Here is an 11,940-nt window from a genome sequence, read left to right as displayed (position 1 = left end):
GGCGGAGTTGGGGCAGGGACTTTGGGGAAGGGGTTGGAATGGGGGCGGGGAAGGGGCGGAGTTGGGGCGGGGCCGGGGCCCCGTGGAGTGTCCTCTTTTTTCAGTGTTGAAATATGGTAACCCTAATTAAACTAAGACTCCACCAACAGCACTGAAATATCTCTAGCAGCAAGACCACTCTGTCCAGCCACAAAACTTCAAAAGGGACCTCAGGAGGTCATCTAGTCCAACCCTCTGCTCGAAGCAGGACCAATCCCCAACTAAATCATCTCAGTAACTAAATCATCTCAGAAGTAATCCTGAAGCCTGAACCCCGTGGGGTAGGGATGGGATGTTATCTTCCCCTCTACCGATTGAATTAAATTCTGGAGGGGGAGTCTTCGCCACCCACACAGATATTCAACTGGATTTTTTATTCTCTTCCACAGGTTCAGCTGAGCTCTGGCAAAAGGCTCCAGGCCTACAAAACTGTTAGTAATGCGAAGTCCAGGGTGTTAACAACAAAACAATCTGAATCTGGACCAGGACAGGGTATGATCCCAACAGACGAAAGCTCATCTATACTTATTAGCTGAACTCCACTGACAAGGAAGATTGAGTCTCTTTTAGACCAATTTACTGGCTTCTCCCTCCTGGCCTCTATTTTATCTGAAAACAGACCAGCCAGCCACAGAACTACCTAGCAGACTAATCCAACCTCTCATTTAGTCTATTTAAATATTGCTCTCAGCATTCAGGTCTCCCTAGCCTTCAAATGACCCTGTATTCCCCAAGCAGGAGCTTAAATTCAAGCAAGCCCTTATGTCCCTGTCAACTTATTTTAAAATCCTGCTGATGATTAAGAGACTCTCTCTGTAGCTGAAGGACATTCACTTCCCTCATCACTCTGCTGCAAGGTGGGAGAGAAGTGACATTTCATGTATTTTTAAAGTGCCATTTTATTGCTGTGTGAAGAGTTGGGGACTTAGATGATCCTTAGGAGTCTGTCTGTACCTATTCTAGGTACATATTTGGCTCCCATCACCATCATATCTGAGCACCTGGAAGTCACAAAGATATATTTTCTTGGTTATTTCTCATGTTCCAACTGCCTAACTTCACAGTCTTTGCATCTCTCATCTGTGATTTTTTTCTCCTTTCTGCAAAGCACCTGTTTTTAAAAACTCTTTACCATAGCACACTTTCTATATATACACACATATTGATCAGTAAGCTTTCATGTGGAAACAGCTTTTAATGCACAAAAGAAAAAATCCCTTCTGAGGCACAGTGTTCACATGTTCCAAGCATTTACCAGCTTATTCAAAACACAGTAAGAAGAAAACTGTATTTAAAAATTCAGATCTCTTGTGACAGTGCTGAATATTTTAATACTTTTCACAATAGGAAGAGTTGAAAGAGACAGCATGAACTTTGCCCACACACGCAGTTTTAAAAAATATGCTGCATTTGAGACGTGACCTTTGGTAGCTTAAACAGAAAACAAAACTTGGAGAGCTGAGGAAGGACTTTAAGGGTGAAGGGCTGAAAATTTTCAGCTGCAGAAGCTGGTCTTCTTCCTCTCCCACCCCTGTGAAATTACTAAAATGCCAGTGAGACAGTCTCCTAGGGTTGCCAAATGAGTTTCTCTTGATACCAGTGGCTGCAAGCTTTTAAAATGAATAAACAGTGAATTATCTTTTAGGTACTTTCCATGGTCGGTCTGAAATAGCACAGCAAGGGGCTTTCCATGGTGGGAGTGTTGCTGCTGCTGAAGGCAGCAACACACATTGCTGCTTTCAGATGACACAGCACGGCTTTAGGCACGCTAAACAGAAGAGCTGACACGCCACAGCACCCTTCTGCAACCCTTGCTCACCTAATGACTTGATCTGTCCTAGCCAGAAACGTACACAGGTATGTAGTATGCTGGTTAGACCCAGCTTTGACATATTTATTGGGCACTTCCCTTCACTCTCAGTAACACTCAATCCAACACCTTGCCACAATGGGGAAGAGATATGAGGTATCAGATACATCAACTACTACAGCTGCCATAATCCCTGTCCAGCTCCCTACAGACACAACAGTCACTACTACCATGCCCACAATCCTTGCTTTACTCCTGGGGGAATTCTGCGCCAGGCAGAAAACATATCCACCTGCGGATTTCTTTGCTTCCTTGCAGAAAGTGATGGAGAAGCCAAGGGAAGCCAGGTGGGGGTGGGAGGGGCAGGGGATGCCCATGGGTGTAGTTTGAGGAGGCATTGCCCCCCAAACAGAGGGGAGGCACATGTAGTCACATGCCACTGCTCCCCCGCCCCCGTTTTTGCGAGCGCAGAGCTGCCTGGCTGAAAGAGGGTGCACTGGGTTCAGCTGACTTTGCAGCTGGTTGCCACCTCCTGACTCCTAGTGCCGGTTGTGCTCGCCTTCTGTGTGCTGGGAGACATCCTGTTTTCTGTACAACAGTGAGTGTCTGTGGTGGGGCAGGGAAAAGGGGCTGCGGTGTGGGAAAGAAGCAGTGGGGAACGAAGGGGGATGAGATGGGGAGGGGGTGGGGCAGGGTGATAGGAAGAGAAGAGGATGGGGAAGCAGGAGCCTGGCATGCGGCATCCCCTTGGCAGCAGCTGAAGTTGGGGTTCCCCTGTTAAGCAGGCCCATCAAACCCCCACCCCAATGAGCCCCACCGCCCCTGCATGTGGACCACCCCACTGAGCCCCAACCAGCTATACCCAGACCCTCACCCTGACGAGCCCCTCCTCCCTTGCACCTGGACCCCCCTGCAGAGTCCCATTGCCCCTGCGCCTGGTACCCCTCAACAAGCCCCTGTGCATTCAGATCCCGCACTGAGCCGCCAACACCCAGACTGCCCCACACAGAACCCTCTTCCCCACACCTGGCTCCCCCACACTAAGCCCCTCTACACTTGGCTCCTGCTAGGCTGAGCCTGCCTGCCCACCAACACCTGGTGTGCCCGGTGCAGAGCCCAGGTTGTTTCTGAGGCAGGCTTGGCCCTTGTGCTGTGCCAGGGTCGGGTGCAGCCTCACTGCTGAGTTCCTGTCCAGGGGGAGGGAGAGCAGAGTGCTGGAGGTGGGAGAGCACCCTGCATGCAGCCAGTGACCTGTGCTCCGCACTGCCATGCTGGAGCCTCCACATTTATGTACTGACAAATAAAATTTTCAGAATGTTGAAGAATTTTAAAATATTGTGCACAAAAATTTTATTTTTTTGGCAGATAATTTAATGTTTTGGTGCAGAGTTCCCTCCGGAGTATTGCTTGTCCCTCGGAGCAGAGTTCCCTCAAGAGTATCGCTTGTCCCTCGGAACAGAGTTCCCTCCGGAGTATCGCTTGTCCCTCGGAACAGAGTTCCCTCCGGAGTATCGCTTGTCCCTCGGAACAGAGTTCCCTCCGGAGTATCGCTTGTCCCTCGGAGCAGAGTTCCCTCAAGAGTATCGCTTGTCCCTCAGAACAGAGTTCCCTCCGGAGTATCGCTTGTCCCTCGGAACAGAGTTCCGGGCTCAGAGCTGCCCGGCAGCAGCCCAAGATGCTTCCACTGGACTGCCTCAGATGGACTTGACTTTATTTTAGCAAAATAATCTTCAATGTTTTCTGATTGTTAAGAGCAGAGTAAAGGAGAAGGCTAGTGCTTGTCAACTAATAGCTCACATGCATACAGCACATTCCATTCAGAAGGATCCCAAAGCGCTCTCCCTCCTCCTTCCCCAGGAATAGCTTCTCTCACTACTGGAGCGCAGACACCTCTGGGGTGAAGTTGGGTAGTTATCTATAGTCCACAGCAATACTACAGAATAGTTTGGGACAGGAGGATTCTGTATTCCTCTTCACATGCAAGAAGGAATTAAGAAGGTAGAATGTAATTACCCAAATTGGAATTTAACCAGGATACCTAGGCTAACACCCCTAATCTTCCAAGAATGCTATACGATTTTTAAATGGCTACCAGAGGTCAGCTCTTCAATTTAATGTCTTATCCAAAAGAAGTTACTTCCAACAGCAAATACTCCTTATCATGCTAGGATAAGGAGTATCTGGCGAGGAAAAATGCTATCTCATGAATCACCAACAACATGGCATGTGGCACCTTTTCCTTGGAGGTCTCTCGTCCAAGTACTGACCAAGTCCAACCCTGTCTAACTTGTGAAATCTTACAAGATCACACGGACATATGGCTACAGAGGACACTTCTTTGGCCCTGCAGGAACTGCCCTCATGCCCTTCGTTGGAAATCCAATGGAATTAAAGTGCTCAGTCTCTCAAACATATTTCCAAACTAGTCAGTAGCTGTTTAAAGTGAGAGGGCTGAAGACCTTGCTGCCAGGCATAGCTCCATTTGCCTTAAATGAGCTGGGCTCACTTATGCCACAGTTGAATTTGGCCCCACATGTTAAATTGGGGCACAAAACTTCATGCTACCAGCTGCCAGTCATACAGCACAGAACTGAACTCGGAACCCAGCAATCTACAGGCATCAACAATGCTAATCTGAATCCTCAGTAAACACACTGGTATCCTGAAGCTGCCATCTCTAATCTCCTCCCTATAAATTAGAAACGCTACCAACAAGCACTAGGGTTAGATCTTGAATTTAACATTTATTTCGGTCAATTGCATAAATACACCATGACACTCACGGATCTAGGGGTGAGATTTTCAAAGCAGTCTAAGGGAGCTCAGCACCCAACTTCCACTAAATTTCTAGGCTGAAATCCAAGCCTAGAAGTATTAAAGTATTGGCCAATTAGAGCCCAAAGTGCAGATAAAGTTCTCTACTGGTGGCCTCAAAAGGCGAACCAGAGGACTGAGACAAAATCAGAAGTAAACATTCCTGCCTCCTCATAATGGCATTGCTAATAGAATCAAGATGTCACACTACACAGATTGATCTTAAATGCTTTGTCAGGAATAAAACATCACTTCCTCACCCCAACTCCTCAGGAGTCACCAACTACTCTTATCTCAATCCCTTCACTCAGTGATTCCCACGGTCTGGGCTATGATTCCAGTGTTTCCAGAGGGTTGTAAAAATTTCCCAGCAGACCAAGTTTTCTTTTATATATATATATATATATATATATATATATATATATATATATATTAAGTGTTTCTAACTCATCTGACTGCAAATAAATCCTTACAATGCAAATTACTGCAGTAGACTCTATTCACTGCCGAGTGCTGGGAAATGTGCCATTCATGAAATTTTCAATGGGAATGTATCTTTCCAATGAGATCGGTACCACATGTATGTATGTGTGCTAATGGTCCCATTCACTGGGCCATAAAAACTGCAAATGGCGTTGAACACAGAACTGGTGAGGTTCTGATGCTAAGGGAAAGAGGGAGTGCAGAGGCCATTTTGTCCAGCAAGCTGATGGAAGAGGCTATTTGGGGGCACATCCACTGAATCCATGACTCTGTGGACCTCTTGACCAGGCCTCCTGTGTGTTGGGGGATGGCCTCACCTTCTCAATTACTATAGGCCCTGAACGCAAAAGAGCAGTGGGCAGGACAAGAACTATATCCACTCCAACATCCCCAAAACAAATCCATTTATTCAGGCCTGAAGGTAAATGCTTATTTTGGCCATAATATATTGCAGAGACAAATTAGAGAGAATCCAGACAGCAACACAAATGATAAACAGTTTAGAAAACCTGCCCTCTGAGGAAAGGTTAAAAAACCTGGGTATATTTAGTCTTGAGAAATGGAGACCGAGGGGGGACCTGATAATTTCCAAATATGTTAAGGTCTGTTATAAAGAGGACAGTGATCCATTGTTCTCCGTGTCCACCAAGGGTAGGACTAGAAGGAATCAGCATGGTTTGAAGCAAGGGAGATTTAGATTAGATATTAGGAAAAACTTGCTAACTCTAAGGAGCGTTAAACTCTGGGAATAAACTTCCAAGGGAGATTGTGGAATCCCTATCATTGAAGGTTTTAAAGAACAGCTGGGACAAACACCTGGCAGGGATTGTCTAGGTTTACTTGGGCCAGCCTCAGCACAGGTGGCTCAACTAGATGGCCACTGGAGATCCCTTCTAGCCCGATATTTCTATGATTATAGTTCTTTGAGGAGTTATTTGGGGTTGATGCAGCAAGAAGGATTCTGGGATATGGTGTCTTGGAGGTCATAGAAGGAAAAAGTGGTTGGTTTGAGGGATCATACAAAGTATTTGAAAACTTCTCCAGTCAGTCTATACCCTCATTAGGATACACAACCACCTAGGTTAGACTGGAAAGCTCTGAAAGTTCCAGGAGGCCAGAGCTTATCTAGGATTGAGTTAGTGCAGCTGAAAGCTCAGATGCTGAAGGCTAATGCCAGCAGGAACTCATTTAATTCCCAGTGCCTTGCCCATCACCACTCACATGCAAAAGGAAGGAGAAAGCACAATGAAGAGATACATGGAGAGACTCTAGTCTTTACCTCATATTCTTTAATAGTCCCTGTCCATGGGCAGCCATCGTTAATACAGACAGCCGGCAGACTTTCCACCTCCCGACGAGCTGCATTATCTGGGAAAGCCTCAAATGGGAAAAAGCAAAGACAAGTTACTCTGGGATTGCAGCTTTGATCTAGTCTCCAGATTCTTCACACGCCACTGCTAAGAAACAGTCTTCCCAAACTTGTTGTCCCACAATACCCTTAGAGATGCATCTGTGACTCTGGTAAACCAGCTCCAGACAAGGCCATAGGAATTAGCTAAGAACGCATAGCTGGAAACCAAACCAGCTCACCTGTATGTTAGTGTTGTTCAAAACAGGTATTAGTATAATAAGAATGTATTTAGTGATTAGCCTCTATGAAATGCTTGTAAATTGCGGCATGTATTAATCTCACATGTAATGTCTGTATTCCAGGCTACAAGGAAATACATTAAGTTTTGCTTCAAAATTTTGAAAATGTTTGCTCTGAACTTGGGAATCCAGACACAGGAATCATGCCCCCCACCCATTAAAAAGGCCTATCAAGAGGACACGGGCCATTAAGGAACATCACAATGCACAGGATTGGTAAACAACCCTATCACAAGGGAGCTTGTCTCAAGGCCGTGTCTACACTAGCGAGCTTACAGCGGCACAGCTGTACCAATGGCGAGAGCTCTCCCGTCGACATGATAAAACCACCTCCACCAATGGCAGCAGTTATGTCCGCGGGAGAAGCTCTCCCGGGGACACAGATGCCAATGAAACTTATGTCACTCAGGAGGGTGTTTTTTTCACACCCCTGAGCGACATAAGTTTTGCTGACATAAGTGGCAATGTAGACAGGCCTTAAATGTAAAAGGTAAAAGAGGGTCACAATTCATTTCTTTGCTGTTTGAACTCTCGCACCAATCTAAGGCGATGGCTACACCACCGAGCTTACATTGGTGCAGCTGTGCCGCTGCTAATGCAGATGCTCTAAGCCGACGGGAGAACTCTCCCGTCAACTTAATTACTCCAGCCTCTGCAAGCGGCAGTAGCTGTGTCGGTGGGAGAAGCTCTCCCGCCTGCATAGCGCTGTCCACACCAGCGCTTAGGTTGTAACTTATGTTGCTCAGGGGGGGTGGCTTATTCACCAGAACGTATACTGATCTAAGCTGTAGTATGTACATAGCCTTAGGCAGACATCCCCAGGGGTTACCCCTTGGCCTCTCCTGAATGACATTGTGAATTGACAGATTACATCTCTGTCACCTTTAGGTACCATAGATGGTAACTCATTTGTGTGTATATGCTTGCTTGCTTTAACCTGTAAATAACTCTTATTTCTTTTTCCTAATTAATAAACCTGTAGTTAGTTTAGTACAGGATTGGCTACAGGAGTTGTCTTTGGTGTGAGATCTAAGATACAAATTGATCTGTGGTAAGTGACTGGTCGCAACCTGAGTATTTTGTGATTTCTGAAGTAAGTGACCATTTATCACTAAGTCCAGCTTGCCTGGGTGGCAAGATAGACTGGAGAGCCCAAGGGGACTGTGTATGACTCCATAGTAAGACTGTTAGTGGAGTTCACATTTGTTACTAGGTTGGTGAAATCTAATTATAGAACATACCACCAGTATGAGGTAAGTACCCTGTTTTTGGTACTTTGCCCCAAGGTAGGCACTCATGGTTGTGAGCCACTCCAGACTGTGTGACAGCATCAATGACAAATCTTTATTGCAGAGTTTAAACAAGTAAACTGTGTTGTAAGGTGTCCTGAATTTTAGAAGTTGGGGAATCAATTGCAGCACTAATCATTACACTCAGGATACTGAATTCACACCTGTTAGATAATGGATTCCATCATTCTGAGGTACCAGTCTCTGACCTCTCACTCTAAACAAAAACAGGAAATGTTTATGAATTACTCCAAAGTAGAAAACATTGAAGAGGTCTTACTTACCGAATTTGTTTCTAAAATAGAAACTCCTTCTTCATATATTCCTTCCTGAATACAGGCTGCACACTTCTGAGGCCCAGAGCTAATGGGGGTGGGGAAAAAAAAATCAGCCACAAAGTAAAAAGATTCATGCTGAATTTGTGATTCAGTGACAATAGAGGCTTCTCAAGAGATCCTTCAGAGCCAAAGGTGGTTTATTTACACAAGCATATTTTTAAAACAGCAAATGGAACCCTTTACTAACAAACATTTTGCATTAATTGATTGATCCTTTTAATGGATATACATTTCTGCTCTATTTTAGTTTCTTCCTTGTACTGATCTTTATTCTCGTTTTCTTCCTCTCATGATTAGCTGTTCTTATATTTAACTTTCCCCCAAGCCCTTAAAAGTAAAGACAGAGAAGTTAAAAAGGTCAATTGAAACTTCTTTTGCAAGCATAAAATGTATTTTTACATTTCGCACATGTGGCATTATTGCCAAGCAGGGACCTCCAAGGAACAAATTCTTTATATGACCCCGATAGTCACTTACAACAGTACTTAAAAAGAGTGGACCAACCTAGATGGACCACCTGGTCTTTGTTACACCCAATAATCTCCTGGGTTTCGGCTTGACCATACCACCTGAAGAACACAAACTCAGGAAACTCTGGGTATGTCTACATAGCATTTTGGAGCCCACGGGAAGGAGCCTTCCAGCTCGATCAACAGACTTGGGTTAGCAGGGCTTCTGCTAGCGCTCTAAAAAGAGCTGTGTAGACAGTGCTTTGAAGTTACGGCTGGGACTGAAGCTCAAGCTCTGAAGCCTGGAGAGAGCAGCTTCAGAGCCCAAGCTCCAGCCTGAGCTGCAACTTAAAAGAGCTGTCTACACACTATTTTTAGAGCACTAGTGCAAGCCTTGCTAGCCCAACTTGGTTGACCCAGGCTGGGAGGCTCCTTCCCGAGAATGGCAAAATGCTGTGTAGACATACTCTCTAGGGGAGAGGTCACCAACCCATCGATCATGATCAGCTGGTCGATCCTGGAGCCTCTGCCAGTTGATTGCGATCTCAAGGTCACTAAAAGTCAGGCGGCGCAGCAGGGCTCAGGCAGGCTGCCTGCCTGCCCTGGCCCCATGCCGCTCCCGGAAGCGGCTGGCTGCTAGCACATCCCTGTGGCCCCTGTGGGGGGGTAGGCAGCTCCGTGCGCTGCTCCCACCCCCAGCAGTGCCCCTGCAACTCCCATTGGCCAGGAACCAGGGCCGCAGAGACGTGCCAGCAGCCAGCCGCTTCCGGGAGCAGCATGGGGCCACGGCAGGCAGGCAGCCTGCCTTAGCCCTGCTGTGCCGCTGGCCAGGAGCCACCTTTGGTAAGCGCCTTCTGGCAGGAGCCTACACCTTTGCACCCCCTCCCACACCCCAACCCCCTGCCCCAGCCTGGAGCCCTCTCCTGAACCAAACTCCCTCCCAGAGCCCACACCCCTCACCCTCTCCTGCACCCCAACACTCTGCGCCAGCCTGGAGCTCCATCCTTCACCAAACTCCCCCCCCAGAGCCTTCACTCCCTCCTGCACTCCAACCCCCTGCCCCAGCCTGGAGCCCCTTCCTGCACCTAAACTCCCTCCCGGAGTTTGCACCCCAATCTCCTGCCTGAGGCTCAGCCAATGCACACCCCACAGTTGAGAATGTTACACTGATTTGTGACAATCCCTGAAGGATTTTGGATCTATAAACCACAAATGACACTGAGATTAGGTGCAGTTTGACCATATGTCCCCTGCACCCAAACTCCCTCCCAGAGCCTACACCCCCTCCCGCACCTCAACCCCCTGCCCCAGCCCAGTGAAAGAGAGTGAGGGTGGGGGAAAGCGAGCGACAGGGCGAGGGGGAATGGTGTGAGCGGGGCGGGGTAGATCCTGGGTTGATCTTAAATTCAAAAAGTGATCTTGTGCGTAAAAAGGTTTGAGACCACTGCTCTAAGAGAACCAGGTGCTGAAATTAAGAGACAGACATAAAATGTGGCCCTCGCTCACAACCCACTGAAAATAAGGCTGTATTTCCTTTTTTGCTTTCCTTTGCTTCTAATCATTTTGTTTCAGATCGGAGAGGGATAAATTACCTTATAAGTTTCTTCAGGCAGTAAGAACAATAGCGGTGTCCACACTGAGCTTGAAATGGCCTCCTCAGAATATTCTTGCACTCAGAGCAGAGGTATTTGCCCTCCAATTTAGTCCCCAGTATCTCCTTTGAAAATCCAGGCTGGTTTAAATCCAAAGAACCAGGTGGAGTCGAGTTTGCTGCTGCCATGTGAACCAAAAACCCCAGATGTGCCTCAAGAGCCTGAAAAAAGAAAAATGTTTTGTCCCATTTGATTATCTTGTTCTCAGCTGGACAAGGTTCACCTTTCACTACCTTAGCTGCATTCATCACCTGGAAGCCACCGCTATAGCTAAGTTTGTTATTCCTAAACACAGGTTTGCAGTGTATTATACACATCGAAACAGCCACCTGGGCAGATTTTGTCTTAAATCATAGAATAGAATCATAGAATATCAGGGTTGGAAGGGACCTCAGGAGGTCATCTAGTCCAACCCCCTGCTCAAAGCAGGACCAATTCCCAACTAAATCATCCCAGCCAGGGCTTTGTCAAGCCTGACCTTAAAAACCTCTAAGGAAGGAGATTCCACCACCTCCCTAGGTAACCCATTCCAGTGCTTCACCACCCTCCTAGTGAAATAGTGTTTCCTAATATCCAACCTAAACCTCCTCCACTGCAACTTGAGACCATTACTCCTTGTTCTGGCACTTGCCAGGGGCAGGGGCTCTCAAGTTAAATCTGAAACAAGGAAATGGGGTGGGGTATTCTTGCATAGTTCCCCCACCCACCTTAATTATGGAAAAATAAACTTTGGACAAATTGCTGTATCCAGTCCAAAACAAGAGAGACCCAAGAGGAGAAAACTTGCCTAATGTCAAACTGATCAAGAGAATAAACAAACAGCCTACTGAAAACTTCCTACACATCAAGTGACACAAACATGATCCAGCGTCACATACTTCCATTTTGGTCAGTTGTCAAAATTCACTGTGATTCTATATAAGGCCAGTGGCTCACTTGTGTCACAGAGAGAACCTGTTTGAACAGCCAAGAGCCAAGATTTACAAATGTAATCAGGTGTCTGAGGGTTCCAGGTTTCTTTGAAGGTCTGTAAAATGAAGAGGCAAAAATGGTATAATCTAACGAAAGGAGTAATATACTGGGAATAAAAGGCAGTATGATGATTTATTTTTACTGTGTGCGCCATTCAGAAAACCTCCCTCCCAATGCTGCCATGTACAGACTAGACCGGAAGGTGCATTAACTCCATGTATGTTATCTTTGTATCAAAACAGTCAAACAAGCCGTAAGGCAAGGTTAGACTGAGTTCCAAGCATTTACCATTTAAATCTGATGTATTCTGAGGCCATATTTACACTACAGCCACTACACCGACACAGGTATAGCGCTGTAGTGGTGTAGCGTAGATGCTTCCTACACCGACGGAAGGGGTTTTTGAACTGATGTAGTTAATGAGAGGTGGTAGCTAGACTGATA

At 46.5% G+C, this 11,940-nt stretch overlaps 1 protein-coding gene across 1 annotated transcript in view; it reads right to left on the bottom strand.

The window, feature by feature from the left end:
* Positions 1-10,680, bottom strand: part of TRAF2 (TNF receptor associated factor 2) — a 38,279-nt gene extending 27,599 nt beyond the window's left edge. The window contains exons 1-3 of the mRNA XM_026658478.1: positions 10,465-10,680; positions 8,370-8,448; positions 6,426-6,524 (exon numbers count right to left, since the gene is read on the bottom strand). Of these exons, the coding sequence (XP_026514263.1) occupies positions 6,426-6,524; positions 8,370-8,448; positions 10,465-10,652 (366 nt within the window). The 5' untranslated portion in view covers positions 10,653-10,680. The remainder of the gene's footprint in view (positions 1-6,425; positions 6,525-8,369; positions 8,449-10,464) is intronic.
* Positions 10,681-11,940: the final 1,260 nt, after the last annotated feature.

This window comes from Terrapene carolina, unplaced genomic scaffold (assembly GCF_002925995.2).
Source record: "Terrapene carolina triunguis isolate 2854851 unplaced genomic scaffold, T_m_triunguis-2.0 Scaffold449, whole genome shotgun sequence".
Classification (NCBI taxonomy): domain Eukaryota; kingdom Metazoa; phylum Chordata; order Testudines; family Emydidae; genus Terrapene; species Terrapene triunguis.
This window is presented reverse-complemented; position numbering and strand designations above follow the sequence as displayed.